Source organism: Carassius gibelio, chromosome B18 (genome assembly GCF_023724105.1).
Source record: "Carassius gibelio isolate Cgi1373 ecotype wild population from Czech Republic chromosome B18, carGib1.2-hapl.c, whole genome shotgun sequence".
In the NCBI taxonomy this organism is placed as follows: domain Eukaryota; kingdom Metazoa; phylum Chordata; class Actinopteri; order Cypriniformes; family Cyprinidae; genus Carassius; species Carassius gibelio.
In genome coordinates, this window is record NC_068413.1 from 6,681,252 (window position 1) to 6,696,847 (window position 15,596).

At 36.4% G+C, this 15,596-nt stretch overlaps 1 protein-coding gene across 2 annotated transcripts in view; it reads left to right on the top strand.

Annotated features, from left to right (window-relative positions):
• LOC127977809 (cadherin-13) overlaps window positions 1–15,596 on the top strand; it is a 281,167-nt gene that overhangs the window by 107,730 nt on the left and 157,841 nt on the right. For both annotated transcript variants that reach the window (XM_052582947.1, XM_052582946.1), the window contains exons 3-4: window positions 3,657–3,868; window positions 13,430–13,543. In XM_052582947.1, the coding sequence (XP_052438907.1) occupies window positions 3,657–3,868; window positions 13,430–13,543 (326 nt within the window). The remainder of the gene's footprint in view (window positions 1–3,656; window positions 3,869–13,429; window positions 13,544–15,596) is intronic.

A 15,596-nucleotide genomic window follows, 5' to 3' on the forward strand; every position in this document is an offset into this window, starting at 1 on the left:
GGGTTCAGTTAATTAAACAAACAAACAAACAAAACATATAAACAAACAAACAAACAAACAAACTATATATATATAACATAACATTTATTGTGAAAAATTAAAATAAATCAAGAAATAAAAAAAAAATTAGTGTAAACATTATTAATTGAAAAAGCTTTCCTCCTGGTTTATATAACCTAATAGCATTAGACATAATGTAAAAATATTGCCATCCCACTACTTTATTAACATTCTATTACTTTAACATTTTTAATACGATGCAAATATTTTTTTTTATAATATTATATTTTCTTTCTTTTTTTAATATATTTCTTTAGACTTTAGGAGAGTGACAATTTAAAACCAATTATTTAATTTTGCAATAATTTAACATGCTGTCTTAATAATCCAATCCTTACTAATTTTCCTCACACAGTATTGCATTTTATATTTATTGATTTTACACTCTATAATTTGTCTTTCCCTAAAGAAATAAATTATTAATTTCAAAGCATTTCAGCGGGGGGATGGGTGTTTTGATTTGTTTTTTTCTTATAAAGAACTGTCAATTATTTTTCACTAAAGATAGCACAATAAAAAGACATTTGGTCTGTCCCCCCCCCCCCCCATGGTACCCTGTATTTCATATTATCTAATTTAAATCTAATTCAGTTTAATTAAGATTCAGTTTGTTTTATGAGGCACTATTATATAACTTTCACATTGCAGATTTAATAGTAATGTATGTGATGATTATTCTTTAAATGTCCTGAATTACCTTTAATGCGCTAATTCCTCTCCCACCACAGATCTATTTTTGAGTATTTACTTCGGAAAATGCATAATGTATAATTTCCTGCCATGCCGCCTGCTTCCTGGAAAGAGCCTCCCACACATAAACCTACACATGGTTTGCTGTCTGTTTTTGGTCTGCAGTTGAAGTGCCCACTTGAAACTTGAAGTAACGTCCTTATTCTTACCTCTGTGGGTGTCCAGATCACTTACAGTGAAAAAAAAAAAATCAGGCAAAAAAAGTGAATTCGCTTGAAAGGCATCAAGATACCCTTGCCTACACTGTTGAATGATCCCTTTCGATGGAAACAGGTGCTTCCGCAGCCAATAAAACGACTGTTGATTCGATTACCTGCAGTGTCATCACCTGTGTCCGTGGAGGTTATCGATAGGGCATCACATTACTGATTCTGCCTCAATTCAATTAGCTGAACAGATATGTGAGACACTCTGTGGTCATACCGTGCTAACGCTGTTAGCATCACGGCAGTCCTCGCTTGAGGATGCTCTGTATGGTATGGTGGTGCATTTTTAAGTGAGACAATATCTTCATCTTGCACCTACACCAGCTCGCCTGAGTAATACATAATGTATTTTTTTATCCGAACAACCAGCGTGGCTCACAAAAGAAGCAGCTTTGAAGAAAAAAAAAAGAACAGTTGTGAATGTAGCTCATGCACAGGTGTGAGGTGTTCGAAGGCTTTTTCCAGTTTTGGCGTCCTGCAGTGCGCAACGTATATCAAAGCTGCTAAGCAATTAAGGTAATTGGTCACAGAGGCATTCGTTATTGACGTGTCACGCTAAACACCTCTGGTTTTGGAGCACGCGTTGCCACATTAGTCGTTTTGAACAGAAATGCGGTTTCTGAGTGAACACAAAATAATGTTACTGGCACTGCTCCAGCTCACTTACTCAAATGAAATCTTCATTGAATGCATTTAAATGGCATATTTGAATGTGGCTATAGCCGGTTACAGTTCTCACTTAAGCTTTTATGGATGTAATAGAATTTTCAAAAAAACATTGAAGGTTCAAAGGCTGAATCTCTGATGGGTTTTCATGTGTGTGCCTTTGCTTGTATACATGTGTAGCCTTTGTAAGGCTGTAGAAATATGTCACCCTGTACAGATCCTGCAATGCTTTTTATACCGCAGTGTATGTACTGTAAAATGGATACATAATTGGAATGAATTCTTTCTGACGTGTCGCAGCACGCTGGGAGTCCAGTTTAGATATGGTGTGACTCTAGGAACATTATAATACCAATATAATAATATAGTTACTGTAATAGTATATAATTAAAAATTCTATCACTGCTGTTCATATCAGCTAAAAAAAAAGAGTCTTGTTTTTGGATTGTTACATATGGTGAAACTTTTGCTCACTATTGTTTAAAAGTTTGGGATCAGGCAGTTTTTTTTTTTTTTTTTTTTTACTTTAATTTCAGACAAACGTTGTTCTTTTGAACTTTCTATTTATCAGTATTATTTTGCAAATATATATTAAAGTTTTTCCACAAAAAATATTAAGAAGCACAGTTTTCAACATTGGTAATAAGAAATATTATTGTCAATAATTCGGCATATTAGAATGATTTCTGATGGATCGTGTGACACTGAAGACTGGTGGCTGCTGAAAATGTTTTTATGTTGCGCTTTAAAATATACAATATTAGAATAGCAAACAGTTAATTTAAATTGCAAGAATATTTCACAGTGGTACTGTTTTTTTTTTACTGTATTTCTGACTAATTTTTATTTTTTTCAAAAATCTTTACTTGCTTATTATCGCTATTTAAAAAAAAAGTGAATGGATGGGGAAAAAATAGTCAGTTAGAACATAATGCATATTGGCATATTTGCAGGAATAATAATACCATAATTAAACAACATTTTCAATTTTGGTCATACTGCCCAATTCATATATATTCACCCCTAGGTCACCTTGTGTTACAAGAACAAAACTTTGAGTATCGAAGAGGATGGTAAATGGGAAGGAAAGGAAGAGTTCTAGATTAGAGAAAGAGGGATGAGGAAGGGAAATAAGAGGAGGAATATGTCACAGAGGACACAAAGAGTGAAAGCGAGGTATGGGGTGGTCAGATAAGATGAAGACGGACACGATCAGAGGGTAAAAGCTGGCCCGGTATGGCAGTATCTTCCTCGGTCAGACCTGATGGTTGAAGATGAAAGTGGGGCCAATATTATTGAGGGTTAAAGTTCTCTATTTCATGTTAATAACCTTTGATGAATGGGCCATATTTTATGTTTTACCTGCTTTTAGCTCATGGATGAATGAACACTGGGATAGCTTCGACAGGCGTAGTCACCTTTCAGGGACGTTTTTTGCGACTTCAAGTCCATTTTTCATCAACTATAAGAGATATATCACCTCAAAAGAGCCCTTTCTTGACAGTTTTTACATCGGAAGCCTACTAGGTGTCATCCTAACAATGCTAGCCATGGTTAATCCTATCGGTTAACCTTCCTTTTCATCTATACTGCATAATAAGTGATATGTATTGACTTGGTTTCAAGTATCAGACTTTATTTTCTTAATAAAAAAATAATAAAGACTATATTAAGCTAATATCCCTTACGAAAGGAAAATATATTTACCAATATATTTCTTAAAATATATTGTGATATATTGTAATATATTATTTTCCCTTTTTATTTTCTAATATTTAATATATTTGAATGCATTTAATAATATATTGATGATACATATATTATATAATATATTGCAAAATATTGGAAAAATATAAATATATATAAGAATTTATGCCTTTATATTAAATGATATTTTCCAATATATTGCAATATTGCAATATTTTTGTTTCATAAGGGATACCAATCTTTTCTTTTTTCTCGCATTTTCTGCAGTGGTTTTCGACGACTGCGCTGGAAATGAGGATGTTGAGTTTGAAGTATCGAACCCTGACTTTCTAATAGACGAAAACCTGAATCTGGTTCCCAGAAGAGACGTGATTGACAGCAGAGATGTCATGTTTGTCCACGGTGTCAACGTTCATGTTGATGACATGGCACAGGTGACAATTATTGGAGCACCATCCAGATCTCCTCAGACACTAAGGGTAAGTGTTTTTCTGTGAGTTGATTATGTGTGTTTGTGTGTGAATTTGTTAAATGGCCTGTAGTCTTCAATCTTGTCATTTTAAATGGTCCCTATGCTGGAGACATCATATGTCTGGACACCCATGATTCTGTTCTTTCAGAACTGGACGTATGTGTCAGTCAGTGTGTCTTTACTGCCATCATATTGACAGACTCCAGCTCAGACTAGAAATTACCCATCATGACCTGTCATGGTATCGTTGAGTACAGCAACTCATTTCCTTTAGAGGAGACCAGTGGCAGAAATTAACTTTTTTCTTATTAAGGGGGAAAAATTTCCCCCCGGGGCTTTTTTATGTTCAAAAAGGACATATTTCTTCCTAACCACATAAAAACACAGCATATTGTTTAATTATGTTACATGCTTCAATTGAATCAGTTCATTAGAGTGAATTGTCAATCTGACCAATTATTGCGATAACTGATTAAATTAAATGAGCATTAAATTAGTAGATGTACAACGTGCAAATAATACCTTGAATTCTAAGAATTTCTTCTTTTGATTAATAGTGATTATAACTGAATTTCAATATAGGATATTCACTACCGTTCAAAATTTTGGCATCAGTCAGATTTTCTTTTTAAGGAATTAATACTTTTATTCAGAAAGAATGCATTAAATTGATCAAAAGCAATATTAAAGACTTTGACATTGTGACAAAAGGTTTCATTTAAAACAATTGCTTCTTTGAACTCTCAGTTCACCTTTCTATTCATCAAACAAACCCGTAAAGAACATCACTGTTTCCATACAAATATTAAGCAGCACAACCGTTTTCAACTTTGATAAAAATAAGAAATATTTCTTGAATGAATTTGCATATTAGAATAATTTCTGAAGGTTCATGTGACACTGAAGACTGGTGACACTGCTGATGAAAATTCAGATTGGCATCATAGGAATGCATTATATTTGAAACTATTAAAATAGAAATAGTTATTTACATTTTTTTAATAATTTTTTTTTTACTATATTTTTGATCAAATAAATGCTGCTCTGGTGAGTGTAAGAGAAAGAAAGAAAGAAGTATTTTCTTTTACGAATAAAATTCATTAATTCATTCATGCCTGCAATAACACATGCAGTACAATACACACATGCAGTCTAGAATTCTAATAGGAAAATTTAGATCATACTGTAGCTGTATTATATTGCATGTAGTGCCATAGTGAACGAAAAGCAACTAGCTCCCACCTCTTTGAGATGATAAACTATGAATTATACTCTCAGATGAGATATAAAGCATGAGTGAAGTGATTGCTTTGTGAGAGAGCTCGGGGAGAACAGCGGCGTGTGAAGAGGCTGAGGGCGAGAGCCTGGAAGCAGGGTCATTATGGATCATACATCGTGTAATCACAGTCAGACTAAGGCTTCAAAAATAAAGCTCGCCCCAACCCACTAGTTTGTTCCCGGCAGAAAACTTTGCATCAGCTACTGAATGCCGAAGGGATGCGCTTCTTATTGATGCCATATTTGACTTAATGCCCATTTTATTGGATTTTGATTATTGATAAGTGCGAGTGGAAATGGAAAAGGCTTCCGTCTTCCCCAGAGCCTGACGTGATGCAATTCTGGCCAACATAAAATCACAGCAAGCCTGCAGAAAAGGCCTTATGAGAAAAGTGAGAATTTCGGGTGTAATTTAGTATTTTACAGAGGATCAATATACAAATGAATTTCATGATTTGTTTTCCTCTCTAGCTTTTCTGTGTGTGAATCAGTCTTTCCTCGTGGAACCACCAAATGGATTGGAAAAAAAAAAATGCAGTGAATTTGTAAGACCTTGACATTTCATACTTTTCAATCTGTTGAAAAACAAGAATAAATATACTGGGTTCTTTCTTTCACGGTCCTTTTTCATTTATTCTAAAGAAGAGGATGACCTGGTCACAAGGTTACAGGTTGTAAATCTGTCTGGTTTATTGCGTTTACTTGTTTATTGGCCTTTCCGGTGTTTCTAGCCTTGGCCAGTGGTAGTAATGTAATGTCGTTGTTTCAAAGAAAGTGGTTAAGTTGCTTACCCTGCTGAAAAATAAAACATCTGAAACCATTCTAAGGTTTTAGCGTGTCTGGTTTGATTGTGTTCTAGGCATTTTATGTACTTATCATCTAGAAGTTTCAATGAAAGTTTGGGTTTACACAGGTCTTTTGGGACTAATCACTATTGGCAGAGAATCTGCAATGCAAACCCAGAGATTTCTGTCTGGCACTCTGACTCCTCTCTCCGTCTGGATAAATGAGAAGTCAGAAATGAGTAATGATACGTCCCAATAGGACAGTCAGCAGCAGAATGGCAGAATTGACAAGGACTCGGTGCCTCGGACAACCCTGTGTCGTAATTATTGATGAATTTCAATGACTAAGGAAAAGCAGATGGAGGGTTTGATCACATTTAAGCTTTTTATGCAATGTTATCAAGACTGAAAGTTTTAGGTGCTATAGAACAGTTGTTACTTCAAAGACAACAGTGATCCCCTAGTTAAAAACACACGTGTGAGAAAGAAAAAAAAACTACTACTATATTTGCAATTTATGTGCTTCATGGAGAAAAAAAAATGCATGTGTGTGTGTGTGTGTGTATATATATATATATATATATATATATATATATATATATATATATATATATATATATATATATATATATATATTCTCAGTAAAAATAATTCTAAAGGTGCTGTTGACTTGAAATTTTCACCAGATGAAAATAAAGCTGCTAGAATGGCCAGGCTAATCACCTGACTTGAATCCAATAGAAAATAAGAACTAAAGATCAGAACTCATAGAAGAGGTCCACAGAACCTCTGTGAAAAAATGGCCCTTTATACAATACACTGTGTGTTATTCAAAAATGAGGGAACTATTTAGCACAGTTAGTAAAAGTATTACAATACCAGGAAGGTATTGTAATACTTTTAATACGCTTTGTCCTCTGTGCAGAAAAGGTAGGAAAGCCAATTAACATACTCGGACCGAGCATTTTGATTGGACAAACATTTCTTGGTCCTACACCTTACACAGAATATATAAATACATATAAATACATTTAGACCACTTAATTTAATGATTGCTATCGGTATGTGATGAGACTTTCAACCAGCATAACAAAAAAAAAATGTTTTCGAAGACAATCACCTATTGCACCTTTAAGATTTTGATTGTGTTCTTGTAGTGCAATCAAACAAATCGGTATTCTTAGTATGGCATGTCATAATTTTCCTGTGGCTCCAAAGTTATTATTCACATTGGCATTAGGTGATTGCCTTAAAAAAAATGTGTGCCCAGAACTGTATGCCATCTACATTTTAAGGGAACCCACAGCAGCCAAACAAGTGCCTTTGACATGACTGGGAATGATAAACAGATGGGTTTCTTCAGGTAAAATAAACCAACTTTTGTCTTGAGAACTCTCAAAGCTCAGCCATTAAGATTCAAGTGCCCCTTCTTCAACACCACGCCATTAGCAGCAGCATTGATGTTCCTAAAATAGCCATTATTACAGTGATTCACTTTGAAATTCAGAACAATCAATGCTGTGGTTGAGGAACACTCTCCATGTCTTCTGTCTCCTCTCTCTTTAATGAGACAGCATTGCATGTTTGTCTTACACAAGCTTTGGCAGTTCTGGGGGCAATCACGGAAACCTTTGAGATGAATAAAAAAAATACTGTTGAAAAAAAATCTTGCCTGTCTTCTTATGTGCAAATATATTTTAAGTGTTATTCGCACATAATAACATGATTACATTATTATTTTAAATGTATATTAATGATTTATTTTCTCTCTTTCTTATAGTGTATATTGTATTGTAAATTGTAAACCTTTAATTAATAATTTTTATTTCATAGCTTTAACAATGCAATGTAAAAATTTCTTCTTTTTTTTTTTTTGACAGTCAAGTGTAGACAGGGAAGTACGAGTGAGAGAAGGGAGATTAGGGCATGACCCAGGTCAGACGTGAACTTTAGTCCCCATAAGCCAGCAGCTCTTTTGTGATGTTAAAGTCGGTTGCATTGAAGTTTTGACCATAATTTTCAAAAGACAGGTGGGTTGGCGTAATATTTGAGGCTCAGAGCTGTTAACCGAAAATTTGCTGGTTCAGTTCCTTGTGAGGAGCTAACCATGAGCCGTCAGATGATTGCAGGGATTGAAAATAAGCTAAAACATATTAAAACTGCTTAATACATATAATTTATTTGCTAAATGGTGGGAAGAATTAAAAAAAAAACATAATCCTCAATGTAGCTCAGCAGTGCAATGTACTCTACAGCTGGGTTTCGTATGCCACTAATCTTTAAGCCGCCCTGTTTCAGTTATTAATGAGAGCTCAAACTAGCTCACAGAGCGGAGAAACCCGAAGCAGGGATGATTGTACCTCTGTAATTTATGAACAGGAAACATTAAAGATGCATGACTATCTTCTCTTCAGCATGTCAGCACACTCTAGCCAACAGTGTTCATCACTGGCAAATGGAAGGCATAGCAAACGCATACAACAGACCTTGTTCTCTGTTCTCCGAGCAGTGCAGTGCGTCTTTCTGTCCTTGAGAAAGCAGGGTGGCAAAGGAGTTCATCAATAACTTCAATGCAGACCTTCATTTTTCCAACAGAGAAGGTTCTGAAAGTTCCATCAGTCTCTCTCATTCTCTCCATCGCTCACTGCGGCGAGTTGATGAGTTGACGGAGATGTTTCATCTTCACTGTAAGACCCGTCACTCTGTCACTTATGCCTCTTATGTAGCGGATGGGAATAACATAAACTTCCCTTATGATGGGATGACATATTGGTTACTTTCCCATGGAAATGTGCTCTCAGCCAAGGTGAAGGGACTGATATGATACTGTTCTGACATGTTATCATTTTCAATACAACGGCTGAAGGACACAAACTTTGAAGCAGTCTCTGAAAGGTGTTTAGGGTATGAATATGAGTTTGAATCCTTACACCAATGATAATGTTGCATTTGCATAGAAGTGTAGTTTTAATAAGCACCCTTTAAAGAGACCCTGAAATGAAATCCTCATGTCATTCCAAAACTGTACAATTTAATGATCTTCTTTAGAACATGAATATTTTAAAGAATGGCGGGGTCCAAATCTTCTTTTATTTTCAAAAAGAAAGTCATGCAGGTTTGGGACGACATGAGGGTGAATATATAATGACATATTTCCCATTTTTGGGTAAACTCTTCCTTTAGGGCCATTGACATTTGAAATATTAAAACTGAATGAATCATTTAAGTGAATGATTCAATGACTTGCTTGTGACATTTATGACTGAATCAATATTTTTGAATGAATCGAGTGAAATATTTAGTGACTCACTAATAGACACTAATTTACTGACTTATAATTATTCTAATTATACATTTAGATACTAATAGAAGATAATTCTATTCATGTGATTATTATTTTAATTGATGAATTAACAGATGTAAACCAAAAGGCAAGTTTATTTTACAAAAGTACCATGCTTGCATCAAAAACTAATAATAATAAACAAATTGCTCTGATTCTGAAATAATGAACCACCTTCAAAGGTGTGCAATATATGTGTGCATAGATTAGCTTACACCATCTTTAAGTATGAGTATCAAATGCAGCCACGTTATGATGATGTGTCGCATTATGTGGCCATGAATGATGTCAGAGCAATTCAAACAAATGACTTTATTCGGTCCGTTTTATTACACCTTTGTACGCTCTGTCATCCTGACAGCCTTTGGACTCCAGCAGCTCTGAATCCAGCCTCTCCACATTCCCCCATCACTCCACTGCAGCTACACTTGACCAAAGACATGCAGCAAGGACAGAACACACTGTGCCTCCAATGCAAATGGAAAGTTTGTGTCCGCACCCAAACAGTTTCCTGCCCAACAAAATGTGATATACGAGTAGGACACAATAAATAGCTTGTCAAGGGTATCTCTCTGTCTGTGGAGTGCATGCTTCGCAGGTTGGAATTTGGAGAACATGTGAAGAAGAAATAAGCAAACAGAAATAGATGGAAATAGAAGCATAAAAAACGTCAACAAACGATTGACAAAAAAAAAAGCTTTCTTAGTGGTGCTTTTCCAACCTTGACAAACTATGTAGTCACTGTAGTTGCTGTATTCTAGTTGGTACGCAGTGACATTCTTTTTTGCTCTCCCTCTTTCTCTTTCCTCCAACTCTTCATTCTGCCTTTTAATGCAGCTCAGATAGGTTTACTGTTGTAATGAGTTCAGATGCATGCTGGGATCTGTGTGGCGGCCTGCTGTCGCCATGTCCTCCGCTTCAAGTCACCTGAAAGGCTGCTTATGTGAAGCATAAAAAAGGTTTCTAAAGCCTTGCTGAACAAACAAAGATATCAGAATGTTTTTCTCCTCGGTTTACTATAAAGCATTGTAAGGCTATTAATACCGCAGTTGCTCTGATAATAAAATTCATCTCTGTGTTTAATGGCGTTCTTTTGCTCATGACAGCAGGACGGTGAAAGTAATTCGCTCAATAAAGGGAGATTTTGGAGAGAAACAGTGGTGTGTATCTGCTAATGACATCAAAACAACAGGAGACTGTAATAATTCATTTCAAGAACAGATTTTTTGAAATATGAAATACTATTAAGGCTGATCCATGGGGATTTATGAAATTTATTCAGTTTTGCAGGGAAATATCCTGAAAAATGTCACCTATCAATCTTGATATCAGGCTGAAAAGTACTCAAGACACTCTTCCTCACATTAATAGCGCAGGCTGTCCCCAGAGATGGTGGTTTGATGAATCCATTTCATAAATGGAATCTTCTGTCCAGGCAGATCAAGATGGGCCATTTAGGTTATAATGTGATTTGCTAATGTACTTTAATTTTTCTCAGCATTTGATCATTTATATTTCACTACTGTACTGCAATCAGCTCAAATTGCAGTTTATATTTGAGTTACCAGAACTTTGAAAATGACTGCTTTGTTGAGAACAAGCTGGTCTTTAATGGTTTGGGGAAGATATCCATTAGCATTCACATTCATCTCAATGGCAGGTGCTTGACTAGCACACAACTTCCTGGAACTTGCTGAGCTACAATGCATATAGGTTCTTCAAAGAAGATACAATTACTTAAGAAGCAACATTGCATAAAATATTAATAAAATATTAAAACTTGTTTTCAGAAAAGCAATCTTAATACTAATATATTAGGGGCTTGACTCAACTCTGGAGGGGCCTCGGGTGCCTGACCCGATTCAACTGGGTCAAGGGCTGACTCGACTCTTGAAAGTCTGTGGCTACCACCTTGTGCTGTGGCGCTGGGCTGGCAGCCATCGTGTCGGGAGAGACGGGTGTGGTCGGTGTATCCCATTGACTATGATGGTGAAGGTAACTGGTGAACCCCCCAAAGTCCAGGACCTCCAGCCCCTTCATCTCCCACCCAGGCAAAGGGTCATCCAGACAGCTGTTGAACAGGTCCTTCAGTGCTTCTCATTATACCCCAGCCCTACTGCCATCGTCCAAAATATCTGGGTAAAACCACCCACCTCACTCCCCTTTTGACTAAGGGTGATTAGGTTCAAGAACCTCCCCCTCCTCTCCTCCATGCTGGCTGGGGAACGGAATACGAAATCCCACACTGCTGGATCTGGGCCTGATGGAGTCCTTCTGTTACGAATGCACAAACAAAACAAGAGATCCAGTTGCAGTGTTTAATAGGGGAATCCAAAAATCTAATTCGAAAACAGGCAAAACGTCAATAACAGAAAAGCAGTCCAAAAACAAGAAACACAAAAAACCACTAGTGAACACGAGAAAGCAGGGTGACAGAAAACAAAGACTCCATGAACAGATAGAAACAAACCGGGTTTATATGGACATGTGAAAACGATGAAATTGGGGACAGCTGAGTGCAATTAAAAGGTGTGCAATTAACAGTGATGAATGGGACAAAGACTAGTGGGAAATGTAGTGCCTGCAGTGGGGTGACTCTATGCGGAAATGAGACCACTAGTGGACACCAAGGGAAACACAGACCAGACACTGTGACACTTATTTTCAAGATACAACTAATGAAAACTATTATTTTCTCGACTTATGCTGTGTTGCTTCTCAAGTACTTTCATCTTGTTTTGATATTTTTTCTTCTGAAAAGCAAATCATTTCATTGTAACAACGTAAGAAGCCTTGACCTATTGGTTTGCGGAAAGCATTTTGAGCCGGGTCATCAAAGACTTTATATGGCCATTTCCTTGTGCCACATGGCCGTCTAGGGCCAGTGGGATCTTGCATGGGTCGTTGCCACCGTGCTAATATATTCCACTTCACTCTGCTGTCAATGCTGAGTGACAAATATAATTTGTGCTGCCATCTAATTGCCTTTAGGGGCTCTGATTGCAACAGTGTTGACAGAAAAGAGAACAGAACAAAATGGTGAGGAAGAAAGAACAGATCAGAGAGGATAACATGAGAGACACTGATTAGCTTGGTTATTGAATTGCTAATAATTTTCAGTAGTCGCATGGAAGCCTGAAACCCATGGGGAAAAAAAATTACGCATTTGCTGCATTTATACACCTTAGGTGGGATGAGATCTGTCTCTAATACTGTCTCTCTGTGCTCTTTTTTTTCTTTGTTTGATAAAGTTCTTTTAAAACTAAAATCAATATTTCATTTCTATGTATTCACTTATTTGGTGTGTGGCAGCATAATAAGCCAGATAATGTACAGTCAGGCAGTCATTATCACAAAATAAACCCCATCAGCATGACATAAAATAGTGATATTTAGCAATAATGACTGGCTGACATTATACTTTACTATTCCGTATACAGTATAATGTCCTTTTTGATGTCAGCTGTTTCTCTTTAAGGCTCAGTCTCCACTCGACTCAATTTAACAGCAGCAGAAGGAAAGCTTGCAACAATATTTGTTTATAGTTTAAGTTTCTGAAATAGGACATGGCTTCAAATTAAGCTTCTATCTAAATAAGGTAAGCAATGGCAAACCACAGAACTGCTGTAATGACCACTTTTAATGACTTTGGTAAGAGCACAATGTGGCTTGTTTGTATCAATGTGCTTGGCAGAGTTATATATTAGCACTATCAGATGTCGGCATCAGTAACCCTCATATGTCTAATAGGATGTATTGTGGCTAATTTTCTATCCGTTCAAATAACATTATGTGGATGTGTCCGGTGTAAGAATTGGTAGTGTCCTTCATGAACGGATTTACATTGATTTTATGAAGTAATCATAACATTAAGGGACTAATGTGGTGTATAATAGCATAGTGGTTAAAGAACTAGAATGGCAACTGAAAGGTTGTAGGTTAAAACCCTCCTGGGGTGATTTATGATCCATCACCACTGTCCCCTCAAGCAAAACACTAAGCCCAGTGGATGTTCCAGCAAGTGTACTGGAATCCCTTTGTATAAAATGGCTAGTTAAATGTCAAATTACCTCTGAATATGTTATGTTTGGTGGAATGGCACATACCTCAACACTTGTATTTCTTAAATCTGAACTATTTTCATATTTTTGTCCTGGTTTAGGAGATCCTGGGTCTATCAGACTTGATGCCATACCGATCCAAAAGATCCCTGCTGGTGCCCCCCATGTTTGTCCCTGAGAACCAGAGAGCCCCCTTCCCCAGGTTAATTGGAAAGGTAAGACATTATATTTTTAATGCTCCTTGACATTAACTAGTCCTATTAATTTGCATTACCACCATGGTCTTGGTCAACCATATTGTGTGTGTGGACATATATGTGACAGTGCTACCCGATGGGTTAAATAAGTTCTTTGGTTTTAAAGCTTACTTATCCTAGTTCTTAAAGTCAAATACATTTGCCAAAAAGTTATGCATGGAATGACACATTTTCATAGACCAAACCAGAAGTTTGGTTCAATCTGGAAAAAAATACAAATGGATTTTTCCATTAGCTTTTGGATCCTTGCAGAACATAAGCTCTGTGACAAACAAAAGTTTATGAAAATTCCAACTTGTAGACCTTTCTTGATCCCACCTCCCTCTCTCTCACTTCTCTTCCTGGCAAAAATGCCAAAAATATATACATTTTTGCTTTTGCAAAGCAAAAGACATTAATGTATTCCACTTTCTTTGCTTGGCAGCTTTTCTTGTCTGTTTTTCCTCAGGTCTCTAGTTTTTCAAGGACCTCTGAGACCAACGATAGGGCAAAAAAAAAAAGCAAGCATGCAGGAATATTGTAGGAAAAGATGACACAAACCAGGCTTTGCACATCATGCTTGATTTGCAAGCTTGAGATATGGGAGTTTTACCCTAATTGTGCCACTGCACATTTTTTTTTTTATCACAATCCAAGTTTGTATACATGGATGTCCCATATTTTTGCAGAATATCTCGGTTTGGGCTTTGAGGTGATGCCATCGGTTCAGCCCTGTTTTTTAATAAAATAGTCAAGTCCTGTTTTACCATTCAGAGAGAAAGATAAAAGAAAATGTAAAAGAATTTCAGAGAAAAATAATTTGTTTTGGATATGTGTTTGAAACTAAGAGGTACTTCTTGTTCGCTTGCTTTCTGTGGCTGCGTGGGCTGGGGTTATTCCTTGGCAAAATACAAGTGCTAGATTACTGTGGCACAGTGAATAAACCACAGTTCGTGCCAATTTTTGTAATCTTTATTCTAGTGTTGAATGCAAAGGCTGAATTATTTAGCAATTTCTCTCACCGACAAAATAGCCCCTCTATACTGCACATTGATTACTTCAGCAAGTGGCAGAAAACACAGTCTGATGAGGCTGACCTGCCTTCAGTCTCTTTCTATATACATCTACATATGTCTGCGGTTTCTCAGTCTATAGTACCTCTTTTGCAGCATTTTCATTATCGTGACACCACACAAGAGGACTGGCTACTGAGACCTATTCATTTGATAGCGCTGCTTTTTATTGGAAACCTGGCAAAGTGGATTTTCTGCATGGATAAATCTTGTTTCCTTGTGTTGTTTACCTACCATGCGGCTTACATTCATTTTTCATAATTTCCACTGCACAGGAAGGCTGGAGAAAATTGGGAATTGCCCACTTGGATGATAGAAGTTTGAAGAGAAACAGAGGGTGTTCCCAGATGTTTTCTCTCTGGGAAATGCGGTAAACATGTTGGGTGTCTGGGAAAGCCTTCTGTTTCATTTTTAATTTGCATCATTCTAGTGGGGCATTGTTTATTTTTATTATTGTCATATGAAGACAAATCGCACTGCCGTTGATTATTTGCTCGTAATTTTGGAACAGCTACTAACTGAATAAGAGACACTGTGATAGATTTGCCATCACAATCCTTCAAGGCACATTAGATTATAAACTTTTAGTGTACAGTCTCTTTGGTTTTATACTGACACCTAATGGTGTGGATGTATAAAATAATAATTTTAAACATTTAAAAGTCTGTATATTAATCTATAAATTGTTCAGTGAGGAAAATTCTTCCTCTTATCTTTTTATTATATTTTAAAGTGCCAGAGATACATTGTTCCCTGTACGAAGAAATTGTAATAAGATTGTTTAGAGGGATTTTGAAATTAATCTTTTGTGAACCACTCTGTCCAACACTGTGTGTTTCCACATGTTAAATCATATAACTGGGCAAGTGGTTTTATGACACCCTCTCTGTAAAGATGAGTTCTATTGGATGGTGTTGACTTGAGATCCACTCTCGGTTAAGGGGGCTTGAAGTATTGGA